General features: G+C 46.9%; 1 protein-coding gene across 2 annotated transcripts; it reads right to left on the bottom strand.

The window, feature by feature from the left end:
• Positions 1-2,951: 2,951 nt before the first annotated feature.
• HDAC3 (histone deacetylase 3) lies at positions 2,952-16,977 on the bottom strand. Of its 2 annotated transcripts, XM_075715436.1 has the most exons (15): positions 16,923-16,977; positions 16,553-16,635; positions 11,624-11,766; positions 10,157-10,238; positions 9,305-9,361; positions 9,154-9,209; positions 6,978-7,111; positions 6,621-6,701; positions 6,459-6,532; positions 6,166-6,230; positions 5,712-5,801; positions 5,537-5,595; positions 5,021-5,100; positions 4,471-4,628; positions 2,952-4,177 (listed from the first exon to the last, which is right to left on the bottom strand). In XM_075715436.1, the coding sequence occupies exons 1-15, from the start codon at positions 16,975-16,977 to the stop codon at positions 4,108-4,110; spliced, it is 1,287 nt and encodes a 428-aa protein (XP_075571551.1). In that variant the 3' UTR covers positions 2,952-4,107. The 2 variants fall into 2 exon arrangements, with proteins under 2 accessions (XP_075571551.1, XP_075571552.1); XM_075715437.1 differs by lacking the exons at positions 9,154-9,209; positions 10,157-10,238; positions 11,624-11,766; positions 16,553-16,635; positions 16,923-16,977 and having other exon boundaries at positions 9,305-9,354.

Genomic DNA, 16,977 nt, shown 5'->3' with positions numbered 1-16,977 from the left:
TTTATGAACTCACAGGGACAGATTTTCACCCCATCCATCAGCCACATGCTATAACAGGAGTACAAACACCTCCTACTCCAACTTTTGAGGTGCAAAGAGCCTTGGAACCCCTGGCTGAGGTGTTAACTCAAACCAAGCAACACCGAGGGCTAAAATCAATATTTCTGGAGTCTCCTGATAATGCAAAATTAAAGGGTAAAAGCAAAAACATAGAATGGAAATACACTATTTTTTTTTTTTGCAGAAAGAAAAGCAGCACCACAGTTTGCTAAGCCCCAGGGGCCTACATCAAGCACCCAAGCAGCAACTAAACCTAAACTAACCGCCCAAACAGTACAATTAGTGGTTTTCTATAGGTCAGTGATAATTTAGGGGAAAAAACCCGAGGTTTTGTTAGCTCCTCTAAAACCTGGAAGGGCAGGAGGAGCCGGCGGGACCGCACGGCTCTGCCCGCTCCGCGTCCTCCCCTGAACACCGAGCCGGGAGCCCGCGGCGCCGCAAAGGCAACACCGAGGCCCCGGCAGCTCCCCCGGGCCCCTCCGCGCTCGTCCGCCGCCGCCACGAGCCCGCCCAAGCAGTGTCACGCCGTACATGAATATTCATGACGCTTCGCCGGGCCCCGCCCACCCCGCCGCGCGCTCCCCCCGCGGGGCAGGGAGCGCATCCCCGGCGCCTCTCCCCGGGTCTTGGCTGGCGCAGGCAGGAGGGGCTAAGGAGGGGCTGGGCTGGGCTAAGGGACAAGGAAAAAAAGAAAGAAAAAACAGCAAGAGAGGAAATAACACGCTCTAGCACCCAAAATCGCTTCCACCCTCCCCTGACCCCCGTTGCACATCCATCACCGCAACTGAGGGTAGTCCTGCACCTTAGAAACTATCGTTGTTGTACAGAGATGTGCGTGTTCTCAAACATTTCCTATGGATAATTAAATCGGGCCTCATTTAAGTTCAGTTGTTGCCAGCCCATCCGGTGTTTTAGGGAGCAGCCTACCAGTCCTTCAGCGTCAGCTACGGATAGCAACCCGGCAGCCAGGAGGTGCAGGTTTCCCACCTTATTTGGGATATCTAGGTTGGTGCCGGGGTGTCAGGCTCACCCTGGTCTAACCCTGGCACTAGACACCCACGACTAGGCAATACCAGGGATAAACGCTGGTCTAATGCAGCTCCAGTAGCCCTGCAAATACCAGATAGCAAGTGTAGTGCACACTTTCTTATTTTTGACAGCTCTGCTGCAGTGCAAAACTACAAGGGAAAAAGATATCTACAGATGGAACTTGTTTTCTAAAACCAAAATGAATCCACCTTTAGAAACACAGGTAAGACAATACTCCAGATTTCCAGCTCTGTTTCAAAACACAGGCCAGAGCAGGGCTCTGAAAAGAGAAAGCTGGGACAGTGCTGAGGGGAAGAATTGGCTGGGAGGATTGCAAGTTAAGTTAATTCCCATCTTCACAGGCAAGAGAATTACAAAGGGAGGAATTCCCTTCCCCCCCCCACGAAAAGCAAACACTGCCTGCTACCCAAGGTGGAAGCCTGGATTCCCCCTGTAAATCGGTTTTGCTACAGGGGGTGATAACAGCAGCAGAGGGAACAAGCCAGCTCTCTGACACCAGGTGAGATGGCAAGCCAAAATAAAACAAGTTTATTTTCTACTTGGACAAAAGTGTTTCTTTTTCACAAGTCTGGCTAGTCACTGGAGCATCATTTTGTCTTCTGATTTGCAAAGAACATTTCCTCAGCTACAGAATACTAAAAACAAATACAGATGACCAAACAGGGATCAGAGTAAGGTCCATCTAGTGGACTATCCATCCCAGTGCCTGCTCTGCAGCAGCCAAATAGCAAACGCAGGAATGGTGCAAGCACAGGGTAAGCACCCAGCAATACTTCTCCAGAGCACTCACCCAGTCACCAACAATTTGCACCCAGAGTGCCTTTGTATTAACAGCCTTGATTTCCATGCCACCACCCGCCCAGTCCCTTTTTGAAATCACATTCACAGTACCTGGTGGCAAAAGCTTGCTTGGCTCAGCTAGGTGTGTGCAAAGCAACCTCTTTCTTTTGAGCTGGCCCCTCACAAGTTTCATTTGATGCTCCTCTAATATCTAAATATTTGGAGAAACCCTGTCTGACACTTGTGGTTTTATAGACCTTACAAATCCTTTCCCAACCCAGTTCTCTCTCCCCAGCTGACCAGGATTATCCATTGAGTCACTCCTCTTATAGGAGCTGTGCTATACCTTTGGTCATCCTTCTCCACACCTAGTCTCATTGTACCATAACTTATTTCTCTGGGCACCTAGTGGGAGTAACACTGACTTACTGCCTGCTTCACACTGTAGTTACATGAACTGTAGCTCTTTTCCTTTTCTCTTGTTTTTTCACAGGTTTATTGGCGGAGACTAGACACAAGAGGAACGTCAATCCACACATGCCAGCACAAGTTTATTTGATAAAGGACAAGCGTCATGGACCTGGGGAGGGGGAGTGAAGAGGAAGATAGCAGCAGGTCTAAAAATGAAGAAAAATAATCACTAATAGGGGCTTTAGGAAAGTGAGACTGCAAAGAGCAGACTCTTATGGAAACTGCAACTCAAAGAAACCATGATATTTAAAACAGTTGCAGGAAAGGTTTCTTGATTCAGCTCTGCAGCTTTCTGCAAAGCTTTTACTGGAATCAGAGGCATAAGCAGGAGTGTCCACCAGCCCACATGTCCTCTTGTAAGGGAATTCAGGGCTCTCTCCTCATTGTGCACTGATGCTCAAAACTCACCAGCATACACTTTGATGAGCTGAATGCCCTCCATTCACTCAGACAGGTCAGATGGCAGAGGACGCTACCCTGCCAGGAACGATACTCATGTTCTCAGTCTTTGGGAGGACAGGAGGCAAAAAAGTGTGAGCATTAAACAGACAAACAGGTCAGGTAAGAAAAATACTGCATCTTCATTTAATGTTTAAAGACATCAGTAAACAAACAGAACGGTACAGACAGTCAGAGGCTAAACCCCTCCCGCCTCCCCAAATGGCACACTCCAAACCATGACAGGTACCAGGTGATGACTCGGGAGAAGGAGCAGCAAAGTCTGGGACTTGAGGGATGGCTGAGAGAATCTCTGCTGTGTGAGGGCAAGACAACAGGACTTGGAAGAAGCAGCTTCCCTCACCCACGAGCTGAGTAACATCTCCTGGGTACAGTCAAGAAGGAAGTTTCCACTCCAACCAAGGACCCCAAATCTCTTGCTAACACACAGAAGGGCTGGGCCATGTGCGAACTTGGAAAACACAGCTGGAAGCTACATTAGAGGTGCAAGACACACTGTGTACTGACCTTGGCAGCCAAACCTCTGTTCCACAGTGATTTTAGCCTCTCAAAGAACAAAGAAAACAGGGGAGTTAGGTCCAACTTGGTAAAGTGTTGCGTACTCGTTCGTGAGTGCAAAACTGAGTACGGGAGGAATGAACAAGCCTATGCTCTGCATACATTCTTCCATCCTGTTCCATCAAGCTGCTCCCTTCTCCGGGGACACTCCCAACCCCTATCCCACAAGTGGCCTTGTCATCTCAAATGGCTTTCCTTGAGCTGTGGAGCATCAGATGGTTAGAAGGGACATCAAGAAGCAACCCTTGATTGTCCTCTGAAGCCTGCACTGACTAGGTACCTGAGTGGAGGGCTGGGGAGAGCAGGATGTATCAGGTGTTGCTGCTGAAGAGAGGCAGAGATTGTGGGCACAACCGCTCCAGCTCCCACCTTGCTGGCAGAAGCCTGCATGGGAGGTACGGGGTTGACTGAACCAGCACAGGTCAGGCTCTGAAGGCAGTTGGACGGCTGCCAGCCAGTACACAGCACAGATCCCAGTGCTACTTGAATTTCCATTTCCCAGATCGGTGACAGCTGGAACCATGACACGTGGTGGAAAGTAAGGAACACATTCCACTGCTCTCTGCCTCTCCAGGTAGCAGGGGCCTGCAGTGGTGGTGTTTTTGCTGCCACCGCATGCAATCAAATACAAAGGGAGGGCTAACTGGCTCCTACGTGGCCCAGTTATCTGCTCCAGCACCCATGTCCAATGTGGGACCCCCCATAGTCCAGAGCCCCACACTAGAGCCCTCAGATCTCAACATCACTCTCTTTGTCGTTATCGTGGTCACCGTCATAAAACTCGTTGGCAGGTTCAGGCCTGGGGGAAAGACAATCACCATCAGTGAGGAGAGCCTTGGCACCCTTGGGGCTAGAGAAGAATGCCTAGGTCACACTGCCCAAGGTCAGAAGATGCCCTGCACCCAAACACCCCAGGAAATGTAATTGTGAGGAGACCAGACATTTCTAGAGAAAGGCTCCCTGGGTAAAACCAGGGATTCAGAAGTAACTTAGTATCTGTTCTAGGAAACAGACAGTCTCCAGTATATCATCTGCCCATCCTAGCAGGGACAGGAAGGGAAACCCATTTCTCCAGAACCAGACAGCTGGTACCTGCTGTAGTTTTCCTCAGAGCCTCTTTCCTCTGGATCAGGCTCATCTGTGCGATCATAGCTGAGCAAGTCAGAAGGGACATCATGGATCTGCACGCTGGGAGCATGGTTCAACATTTTCAGATTCTCAAATATCGTCTGCCTGATCTGATCCAAGTACTACATAATAAAAAACAGAGAGGGATCACCACAGTGAGATCTGGCAGTTTGCACAGAGTCACAACTGTTGGCGCTGCTACCTGCCCGCATCATCTGTGTGGTGGCCATGAGAAACACATTTGTGCAAACAGCTATTTATCAGAGCAGAGGAGGTGGGAGAGTTAATTCATTGATACTCAAGCACATAGAAAACAGGAAGACAACCCAGGAAGGTCCTCTAATGCTATGAGACTTTCTGCCATTGCAGAGGAAAGGCTCTGCTTGTTCTTTGTCAGCTTTCTGACCCACAAGAAATCCTTGCCTGGGCTCTACCTGGTTTCACAGGACAGAGCATCAACCACAGGGTTTTGGGAGTACATAGTTGATACTGCAATAAGGCTGCAAGCACTTACCTGCCTGGAGTTCTGATTTTCAATTCTCGTACTGACATCAGGATGAAGGGTGAAGTCTGGAGCAAAGTATTCAAAGTACTCTGTGATGGAACAAACAAGAGAGTTACAGCACAGAGGCAAGAGAGCCCAGCCACCAGCTGCTCTGCTCTGGAGGGAAGCAGAGCTCACTCTCCCACCACTCTAGGGGTGACCAGACCTTAAAAAACACTGTGAGGTACAGCTCTGCAACCACAAGGGATTATATGAAACACCAGAGCAAGCAAAAGTAACGCTCAGATCACTGAATAGGAAACAATCCAAATTAAATGATACCTGACACAGTGAGGGTGTGTCTACCCAGCAAAGCCTACAAGTAGGTGGTAGGATATGACTAAGGCCATCTCTAAGATCAGAAAGTGCTGTCACTTTGGCCCTGGTCTTATCTCTGATCAATGCAGAATAGAAATGTTAATACTTCAGCTGACATAACAAATACATTAGCTCAGCTAGTGAGGGAAAAACAGAACTCCAACTTACCACTGTATGGGAGCTCTTCACTAATTGCTTCATCTACAAGCAATGATGTTTCGTAAGTCCTGAAAACATGGAATAAGATGAGCTCAGTCCAGAGAAAGCTACATGGTGCATGCAGGGACAAAGCCCACAGCAACTCCTTAACCAGTGACCTTCAACAAGCACAGAAGAAACTCACCAGCATCGCGCCACATTGCGGACTGTGTAACCACCTCCTCCCAGTACCAGCAAGGGGATGTTGAAGCTCTTTACATACTCCACGCACTCCCTAGAAACCCCAAACAAACACATGTCAGAGCTGCTAACTGCAGCACACATTCATGTGTCAGAAATGCCACCGCACACTCAAACACCACCACAGCTGGTGTGATACATCTGGAGTTCAGGGCTTCCACCCAGGGAGCCTGAACCATGTGCTACTCTGTGAACCACCGCTCTGCAGCACCTTGTACAAAGCCTCACTCTGAGACCCCCTCTGTCACACAAGAGTTAAAAAAACCCAAAAAACCTGCTGGTGCTGCTGGAAGGCAGAAGTCAAAGCTCAAACCTCACAGCAGGGGACTCAGTAGAGCCCTTCAGACAAAACGATGGTCTTTCAACTAACTGCTCTGCCCCAGCCCTGCTGTACTTACCCATGTCCTCTTATACTGAGGTTAAAACAACCCAAACGGTCACAACCCAGAGAATCAGCACCGCACTGGGGAACAAAAAAAGAACAACTGAATTTTTGCTAAGGAGGCATTGTTTTCCAGACACACATCAGCACCCCCACCCCTTGGCCACCCTCATCCACCACAGGGTACAGACAACAGCTCAGCTAGGACACACCAACCCTGATGCCCTGGAACAGAATGCAACATGTCGACAGTAACCTCCTACAGCCTCTGAAAGGGATGGACACGTGCACAGAGGCTTGCTTTCTTACCTGCAGGACTATGCAAGTGGGCTGATAGTAATCTACCACCTGGTTAATGACTGGCTGGAAGAGGTGTTTATAACCTTTGGAGAGAAAGACAGATTTGTCATGGCTCTGGAGCAGAAGGACCAGCAAATGCCTGGGCAAGGGGAAACAGCAGGGAACACCTACTTTGGTCATCAATGCCATCTCGTAGAGGCACGTTGAGACAGTAGTAACGACCGCTCTCTGCACCAACTTCATACATGTCACCTGGCCAGGGAAAGACAGGAGAGTCACAACAGCTCTAAGACTTCAGAGGTGTGGAAAGGCCAGTTCTGGTCTGGATTTAGATCTCTTAACCTAGCTAGGATCCCTCTTTCTTACAAGTAACTATACTTCTGTTCCTCTCTAATTGCTTTTCCAGCCCTTTCTTCCATCATTTCTCCCTGCAGCTCTAATTTCATGATTTTACACTTTCATACTCCAGTAGAGCTTTCAAAAGATTCTGAAGCAGGCCAGGTTCACACTATAAGGGAAAATACATACCTGTACCAGGAAAGAAATAGTTCCCGTATTTATGAAATGATACTGTCATGACACGGTCCGTCAAGTAGAAAGCCTCCTGCACACCATCTCCATGATGGATATCAATATCAATATACAGAACACGTGGGTGATATCTATTGAATACAAGAGGAAAAACAGCATTACTGTCTGCACCACACACAACCTCACTATTCCCCACATGCCTCAGTATCACCTAGAGTGCTGAATACTACTACCGGCATCTACCTGCAAGCCCACTTGCCAAAGAACTCACTGGTCCCACCCCAGGCATATCAAATGGCTTTAGATATGTGACATTTGTATACAGTCAAACAGAACCCACCACTAAGATATTTTCTTCTGATGTGCTTGGAAAGAGACATTAGAATAAAAGGTTTTCACATGGGACCAGAAATACCCTGGAAAGCACAAGAAAAAGAGAAGCTATTTTAACCACCTGGGGGATAGAAAGTTGTGGGGTTTTGTTTCCTCTACAAACAGCGTGCTGTTAGTTAATCTTTAACAGCACCAATGATTTTTAACCATATGTGGAAAGGTAAGCTAGCCAAGGAAGAGGTAGGAATACTTATTTCCCTCCATATACCAGAGTACTGGCAGCACTATGTCCCAGCTGGCTAGCACCAAGAACACTAGGCTGGACTAAATTTACTGCAGAACTAGCCTGCTGGGTCACACAGACAGAGGGTAAAGAAGGGGAGATCATCACAAGTAATTACACTGGGGTAATGGTCAGGGCTGATGTACTGTCAAGCACTGGAGACATGGCCCTAAGCCATCCCTGTCTGCCAGCTCTAGAGCTGCCTGCTTGGCTGGAGAGAACTTCTGCAACTTTTCATAAAGAAATACTGCATCTGGTAAATCCCCAAAGAGCAGGGGATCTGAGATCCATGCCAAAATCCTAGGGGACTGGGGAGGGACTTGAAAAAACAAGACAACATCAAAGCAGAGAGGAGGAGCATGTGGTTTGTGCCACCTGCCTTGGAACCATGGCTTTAAGTGTGTCTGCAGTGATCTGATCAAACTTGCTGATGGTGCTGACCCATGCTGATTAGCAGACCAGTACCTTGCCTCAGTCTCCCAAGAGAGACATAAACTATTTAAGCCAGCCCAGATTATTCATCCTGTAGACAAATGACAGCAAGGAGAAAAAGGGGATGCATACACACAGCCCTTGCACACTGATAAAGGGAGAAAAGGACCTTCTAAGAGCAGAGGCACCACAGTACTCCCATGGCAGGAAGCAAACTCAAGTATGCAGCCACCTGCTGCAGAAATGGTTCCTGAAAACAGGGAACAAAATAGGGACATATTATAATCTTCCATGAGGGGGTAACTGGACTGTATTTGAAGCCTCTGGCACATGGGACTGGGAAACGGGTGTGCAGAGATACACAGTGAAGACCTGAGGTTCCAAACACAGAGCAGGGAAGACTGGCAGAGAGGGAAGAGGTACAAGAAACCCGAGTACATCCTGTAAATCTGATTTTGAGAGCCAGTAAGCTTGCCACCAGACATGTAACTATTGTCTGGTCAACCCCAAATCTTTTTTAATTCCCTAACATCTTGCCTCAGATTCAGTGACAAGGAGAGCATTTGAAAGTACAAAAAAAACCCCCAAAACACTGATTAATCCAAGAAACAGAAGGTATTTCTGTAACTCTTCCTCCCATTCTGAATTTATTTTTCATTTTCTAAAAAGAAAAAAAATCTGACTTTTTTCTGCTCAAAGCAAGTGTCCTTTGATCATCCACGCGTTGCTCAAGTCCTGTTAAGTCACTCAAGCAAATCAAGAAAGACTTGAGTCATTTAACTGTTTCCAGTAAGCTATAATTTGCATTTACCTACAAAAGGCTCACAAAACACTGAGACTCAGGAGATCCTGAAATTAGTATTTTATAGATGGATAAGAAATGGAATTGAAGAACTCCTGTGTATTGCTTAAGCTGCATGCAACAAAACTGGAGTCAGATATTCTAATTACCAAGCTCCCCTTCTTATGCCTAAAGAAGAGGCCAGGACAAAAATCAAGTTGTTGGCCTTCCTGGACTCTATAAAGGCAAACAAGTGGAGAGGAAACATTGAGAGAGAACAGTGAGGCAGCAGAGGGAAACCACACACCAGCCAGGACAGTACTGCACTTGACCCATGTCCTTACTTGAGCAGCTCCAGGATGCCGATAACTATGTCATTAACATAACAAAACCCAGAAGCCTGCAAGACAGAGAAAACCAAATAGCATTAGGATAGGATCAACACAGAGCCTGGGCCTCAAAAAGACAGAGGAATATGCAGATCTGCCTCCTTACCTCGAACTTTTTGGCATGATGCAGGCCCCCTGCCCAGTTTATTGCAATATCACAGATCTAAGAAAGGAAAGGTAAGTTAGTTTAAGGTGACAATGTGGTAACAACAACCTTTCACCCACCTCCCCAGTGCACTCACTTCAACCTGCCCAGCTGTGGCCCACAAACACCCTTCTGGCCTTTTCCTTCTCCTACAGAGGCTTTGGAAAAAGCTCCATCTTGGTCGTTAGCCCAGCCAACAGTTTTGGTTACATCATATCCATACTGGATTAGTCCTGTGCTCTACGTTCCCCGTTAGACCAGAAGAGATCATCTCCCACCACCACTGCTCCCCCTCCAGCCAGCAGCAGGCAGAGCACCTGGTACATACAGTTTGTTCCTGCACTTGTTCTTTACACTCATTAGACCCTTCTCAGGTCTCTGAAAGACTCAAACCTCTGCAGGTTTTTTTTTTTTGATACCTTCCCGAGGGACCCTCTTCTTCAGACCTTCTGTGTGGTCTAATTTGGTGCATTTCCACAGCAGAGACCTAGCAGCACTCTCAAGGTCTCCCAGCAGCCAGTTTCACTGAAGACCCCAGGTTTGTTCCACAGTGCTGAGAGTACTTTGTGACTTTAGTACGTGTAGCATTAGTATCCTGTAACTCCCTCCAGATTAAACATCTACTAAATGGTTGCCTCTGACAGTACAGGAATGGTCTCAAACTTAACAGTCGCACAGCACTAGGTATTTACACTGCAACACAGCAGTGCTTGCTATGTTGTTTTACAAAACAAATCCATAATGTTCTCCTTAAATTGAAAACCAGTTGGCTTACACCTCTGTTTCAAAAGATAAGCACATCAGCTCAGTTACCTTGTTGTTCAGCTGTGTTGCTCCCTGCAGGGAGGCTCCAGTATAGCGAGAGCAAAATTCAAAGAGGCCTGGAAACACTGGGCTAAAAAAGAAACCATGATTCAAACACAGAACATCTGATTTCTCCAGAGAAAAGCCAGCAATAAAACTGTCCAGGGACATTACCTGAACAAGATCAAAACTCATTCTCTGTGAAAGAGTTAATTTGGGATCACTCTGACCCTGCTTATAACACACTGAGTACCAGCAGGCAAGCAATCTGGCTGCAAACACAATGGGAAATTCAGTGAATTTAATAATGATTACCAAAGCTTCCAAGCTAGTCCTGAAAAGCCTGCCCTGCTCACAACACATGCCGGTGTCTGTCCTGCAGCCCTGTTGACATGTGCCCAGAGTTAGGACATGACATGAGACACTGCATCAGGAGAGGGGAGGACTGGTCTGCTCCTGCACTATCTCCCCCCAGCTGTATCTGGAAGATCCTGCCCCCCTCTGCTTCCAAGCACACAGCCCAGTGTGCGGGGTACTGCAACCGGAGATGAACTCTTAAGACAGCACTGAGGTCTGATCCATCCCACCATGTAGAGCCAGCCCAGGCACTGGGGAGTACAGAAATACAGGACATGGAGCCCCTGTGTCACCAGCTTGCTGGCATCATGTCACACATTTCATTCATGGACAAGCAATGGCTTGAAGACTGTGGGGTTTTATTTCCCCTTTCATTTCTGATAAGAAGATGGTTTCTGATCATCAGAGCAGCAAGGTTACAGAACAGTCTTCTGATTCCCAGCCTAAATATTAAAAACCAGGCTATACTAGTATCTTCCTGGGATAACACTCTAGCTAATGTAGCTCCTCCCATGCTAGTACTTACAGCTTTCCCCTCCACAGAACACATAAGAACAATCTTATTCTCTGACAGCCCTTATAATCCTCAACCAGACAAGGCATGTTGCTATTTCCTCAGTCACGCACAGAGCCCTTCCACATATTTCTTTCAAGTTTCATCTCTCATGAGCATTAAAGACCAGAATTGAATATTCTCAATGAGATCTCATATAGTTTGGTACAGAAGCATGAGTATCTCCTTAGTTCTACCTGAAAATCAGGCTCTCAAAGCTGTCTTGAATTTAACATGCATATATTAAGGTAGCTAAAATAACAGGCAATTATTTTAAAAGAGAGTTAGCATATTCAAGAACTGGAGGCTCTGCAAGAACAAGCAGAGATACAGTCTCTAACCCAACAAGCTTACAGCCCAAATATAGATCTAAAAAGGAGGACTGCAAGATCTAAGAGAAGGGTAAGGAATCAAGGAGGTTCCAGTAATATACACAGGAGGGGCACATACTTCATTCTGGTTAAAAACAAGTAAGAAATGGGACATCCTGAAAGAGCTCTCTGTACATGAGCAATGCAGGATCACCCTTTCTGACTGCAGGTTTGCAGGCAGCACAGAACACTCACCAGTCATCACCCACATTGAAGGCGTTGAGGCTCTTGGTGAATCCCTGCATGTTGTTGGGACTCACTCTCTGCAGGAAGTCTATGTAGTCCTCGGAGTGGAATCGGCACATGTCATGCTGGGATGCCTGGTACGGTTTGAAAACCTTCAAGAGAGGAAGGCAAGACTTATTTCCCATCCAAACTCACGTTTGCTTTGGCTGTAAGAAATCTCAAGCTAATTGACAAATGACCTGCATGAGGTATATGAAAAAATGTTCCAATACATCGGGTTCCTGACTGTCGTGTTAATTTAAATTCAACAAGTTGCTCCATGAAGCCTGCTTTCCTACTGATTTTTCTCTTTCAGCCATAAACCCGTCTCCTGCCTCTCATAATAACTGCAGCTCTTGCAACATAGTCTCTGATGCCTTCCTCCTCCCACTGCACAACCCCCCGCTCCTTGGGCAAGCCAGCAGAATAAAGCAGCTGAGTTCAAACTAAAGCTTTTTCTTCACTGGAGGGCACTATTCCCTTATCAGTCGCCAGCTTTCATACAATTTTAAGACCTTAAAGGGGTGGTTTTGGTCCCTCTGTCAGATTTGCCTGTAATGGGCTGATAGATTCAGAAGTTATTTGCAGAAAACTCACAGACAGACAGAAGAACTGCATAAACTTTGTTTCCTTTGGAAAGCTGTAGAAAAATGGTCAGGGAACTGGATGGATTAAAATTAAAGATCTTTTGACAATATGGGTTTGCCAGTTTGGCACTTAACGCACATACCTCAATATACCGGAAGTTAAAAATTAACACCATGTACCTGGCAAGAGGAAATTAAAAGTTGCACTGAAATCAATAAAAGATCTTTTTTGCATTTCCCAATTTCTTTTAATTAAAGCATGGACTTTATAGAAAAAGCTGAACATGAGAAAAATAGTAAGATGCACGAGCTTGTCTCCAAAGTGGAAATTTATCAGGGCAACTACACCAATGCACCTGTTTCCTGGGTTAAGCAGGAAAACGTTAATTTTCAGAGACACAATGTACCTTAACAAACATATTGTCTCCTTTCCTGACTTGATCTGCATGTGGTATGGCATTTTACACATTGATGCTTGGGGTTCAGTGTTTCTTGGAGGCTGCTGCCTCTGACAACTCAAACAAGGAGGATGAGGTGACTGACAAGCATGAGCCATTAGTGCAGCTGCTAAGCGTGAAGACAAGCGCCCCATGAGGGCTCTGCACAGGTACCTCCTAGGAATCTAGATGGCTGATTAAATCAAACAAGACCAAAACTAATGCTAAAGGGTCATCATAGAGAAAAAATAGCTCTTACAGGATATCCAGAAGCTCTCTTGGACAACAAAAAGTAGGGATGTGTGATTCAAAACAGAAAGGGGGCAGGGGAAAAGACCAAAAGCTTCAAGACTGACTCAGCTGCTGGCAGAAGAAAAAACCTATCTCCTTCCACCCTTCACCCTGCTCCCAGCAATCCCATCCACCTTCCTAAGCAAGCTCTGGCACTTAGCACCTTCTGTCTGCTGCCTTGTTTTGCTAACTCCACAGAAAACTCCCCTGGCTTTGCCAAGTTACTGAGTTGCACCAGTTCATGCGAGGATCCGACAGCTTCCAGATGCAGCACAAGAAACGCAGCAGGAAGACACAACAGAGGAGCAGGGAAGGAGAACAGCAGGACAACCCTCCCTCTTTCAGCAACACTGAGCCTTCGTTCACTGTGTTCTTGCACACTGCAGCCACAGATAAGCTGGGAAAGGTGCAAAGAGGCAAACCCAGCTTGACAGGAGAGCAGCCTTTTATTTGGAGGAGGCAGAGAGGACAGATAACGATGTAACCACAACACACAGTTAACGGGACCTTTTATAGTCACAACTGACCATGATCTCCACTTTTATTTGCTCGTAACTTTGCCAGTCACTGACTGTTCAGGATGAAGTTTCCTCTGTGGTCTTCAGCTTCACAATGGGTTTCAGGACTCAAAAATATGGCAAAGTGTACAGCTCTGTCTACTGCCTCATTCAGATGTGGATTTGACATTTAGAAGTGTTATGTCAAAAGATGCTTTTTGCTTTTTCTGCAAGAAAAGTCCCAATCCTAGGGAAGTTATTCATAGAAGCTCATACATTTACAGCAAAAATATGAAAGATAAATTCTACAAAGATTCCACATGCCCCAAGCGTACTCCAGCTGCATCCTCCTCACGAGCACAACTGCAAGTCATCACAGCTGGATGTGATTTTACTAGGGAATTATATTAATTACACAGGGAAGCTTTTCTAATGTTTAAACATACCAAACTGATTTTATATATTGCATCAAGGAATTGTTCCACTGGTCCATTTTAACACCTTCCATTAAAATTTGACATTGTGCTTTAGTTTTGAGACAGCTTATTTTCTATATACTTTCGCTCAATCTGCAAGTCTTTCACCACAAAAGCAGACATGCCAGCAGTGGAAGAGCTTGAACCTGAGCCCATGCCAAACACCAGGCACTTGTACAGTGCTAGAGATAGTGACAAAGTTGTGCAGCATGGATGTGCAGGTACAAAGCAGCTGAGATCTAGCTTTTCCCTCTGCCCCACCTGTATCGGTTTGGCTGTTCAGACTTTGCACTAAAAAATAAAAAGCAGGAAAACTGTATTGCTATCATGCTTGCAAGAATTTTGCACTTTGTCCTGCCCATATAGCGGAGAAGACACTGTAAACATGCCAGCATTAAAAACGCTGGTCTAATCCTGCTCTCTTGCGCTCACAGTGATACAACTTGTATTTTAACATCGCCCAATTTTCAAGTGCTTGAGAAGTGACCTTTAAGGACAGGCTTTTTTTTTGGTATCACAACTAAATATTTAGTCAGGTCTTTGAGGGCACAGTCAAAGCTGGTTATCATTTTCCTTAACATCTAATGGTGGGGATAAGGGAACCCGGGAAGCTAATCATAGTCTGGAGAAGTGCCTGGCCTAGCTGGAGAGGGACTGGAATTTGCACGTTTCTGTCTGACAGCTCTGCACGATCACAGTGTTTTCACAGCAGCTCATGATTTATCCCTAAAGCATGCTGCAGATGTGAAAACACATCACTGAGACAAGCTGATCACGCTTTCTTCTCTACAGCCTCAAAATAAGCCCAACTCTACTACCAGTTACTTGCAATCACCTACAACTGCAAGCAACAATCTACAATTGAATTCTACAGTCATTTTGAGATCACATGCCTTCAAGTAACCTGCAGGGTCATTCAGTTCAGGCTCATGAGTAACGGGAAGTAGCTGGTTTGCAAAGTGTCACACAGAGCAGAGCCTGACTGCAGAAGGGTGAGGAGCGCACATGGGATGCAAAAGCTCAAAGAGGAAGGATGGGGGAAAGTCACAACATCAATCAGAGACGTGATGGTTTTGTACCCATCTTTCACCTCTCCTCCCTGTTTGCTAGCTATGCACAATGATAACTGTGACAGAAATGCTCTTCACCTCTTTTAACAAGATAATTCCCATAAAAAGACGCTGTAAATGCATGTATGTCCCTATATGTACATATATAAATACATACATATATACACATAAAACAAGAAGCACCTGTAGCTGTAGCCCACAACCTTTAGAATAACATTCTGGATAGGGGCCTTTTCCCTTTTCCCAGGGCACATCAAACAGATCACAGGCTGTGGAGAAAATAGGCAGCAGCTACACACAGCCTCTGGATCAGATAGCACAACATGGAACAGCGCCAGTCAGCCCAGGAATTAAATTGCTCAATGGTCCGAAACAGCTTGGAAGCAATTCTGCTGCACTGAAAGCCACAATAAGCCAACAGGAGACAAAACAAGTCGCCCCAAAACAATCAGTAGCTGCAGGTGGCATGTTCTGCATGCCAAAATGGGCAAAAGCCACCTCAAAAGGGGCAGACTGGTAGAAGACTTTTACCATTCCTGCCCTGATCTTGTATCTTCAGGCATTAAGTTACATGCCCTGTACTCCTGAGAGCTTTTCATTTGCTCTGTGCTGCAAGAATGGGCAGAAAAGTGAACAAGGATTCTAGGGAAAGGAGCGCGGTTCAATCCTGCTTGCACCAAGCTGAATAAAATACTTCAAAAGAGGAGTACCGCACATTCATAGTGATATTCCATCATCCCCAAACTAGTTAATTTCTTGAAAGATGAATATTTAAGTTTCTGATTATCGCTACATGCTGATCATGTTTTACCAGGTTTACACAGGCTAGATTTCAGGAAGAGAAAAATCTTTCCAACAGTAACAACCAGAGTGTGCTGGACCAGGTTGTTTCAGCTGGCTGGGCAACAAAGACTTTGAAAAGCAGGTTGGACAGTCATTTATTAGGTATGAGATAGGATTAGTGAACCCCCGTTAAGGCATCAAGGTGAATTAGCAAGCTTCTTGAGGTTTTTTTTTTCAGCTTTACTATTCTATGATCACATGGTCCACAGTGGTCACTGGGTCCTCCTAGAAGGGGCTACAGACACAGAAGTTTCATGTATGGTCCCCAGCAGCACTGCTGCAGCTCCAGGCACAGCACTGTACACGCAAGTTTGAACAAGACACTGACATTTAATGATTGTGCCTTTCAAATCAACTCTGGGTGGTATGGTGGGAGCTCAGGTCAATGAGAATGCCTGAGTACTTAAAGCCTTGTCTGCAACAACTCTGTTACCTGCCGTGCCAAAAGTGGAGCTGAAGGAGAGGCAGACACAATAAAGCTGTGAAGAACCTACTAACATGGTCCAAGCCTTAACATGGAGGCCATGACTTAAGTCAGCAGGACAGCACACAGGTCTCTGGCACCTTTCACAAATGCCGAAGCCCAAAAAGCCCACTCTGTGGGCTTCCTGCCCAAAGCCACCTGCCGCAACCCCCTCTTTGCCTGCTGCCTGGGTGGGGGGGGACCCGCGTTGGACCCCAGGAGAAGGGCCGCTTACGATCATTTTCTTGTAGAGCCCATAGTGCAGGACCAGGCTGTGAGTCAGCGCCAGGCGATGCGGCTTCATAGGGTGCCCCGCTCCTGGAAGGGAAACGACACGGAGAGTCACCGGGGGGGACACGACGACACCAGCCACGCTCCCCCGCCACCCGGGGCCGTGCCCAGCGCGGGGCCGTAAGGGGCCCCGCCGAAGCACCCCCCACCAGGCCTGCTCGGCCCCGGGACGCGGTGCGGCGACCGTCCCCAGGCCACCCCGGCGAGTCAGGGCCGGGCTGGGCCGTCCCCCCGCCCCGAGCTGGGACCAACCCCGCCTGGCTCCTCCGCCGCCCCGGTTCTCCTCCAGCCCCGCCTCCCGCCCCAGCCCGCACCGTAGTGGAAGTTGCCCACATCCGGGTCGTAGAAATAGGCCACAGTCTTCGCCAT

The sequence above is a fragment of the Pelecanus crispus genome, chromosome 8 (assembly GCF_030463565.1).
Source record: "Pelecanus crispus isolate bPelCri1 chromosome 8, bPelCri1.pri, whole genome shotgun sequence".
Lineage (NCBI taxonomy): Eukaryota > Metazoa > Chordata > Aves > Pelecaniformes > Pelecanidae > Pelecanus > Pelecanus crispus.
The sequence above is the reverse complement of the archived record's forward strand: the minus strand, read 5'-3'. Positions and strand labels throughout refer to the sequence as shown.

Coding starts and splice junctions, on each gene's coding strand:
- HDAC3 (XM_075715436.1), bottom strand. CDS start 16,977: ATGGCGAAGACTGTGGCCTATTTCTACGACCCGGATGTGGGCAACTTC. Junction 9,210..9,304: donor ATCATGCCAAAAAGTTCGAG/GTAAGGAGGCAG, acceptor TCTGTCTTGCAG/GCTTCTGGGTTTTGTTATGT. Junction 7,112..9,153: donor GGCATCCTGGAGCTGCTCAA/GTAAGGACATGG, acceptor TGTATTCAATAG/ATATCACCCACGTGTTCTGT.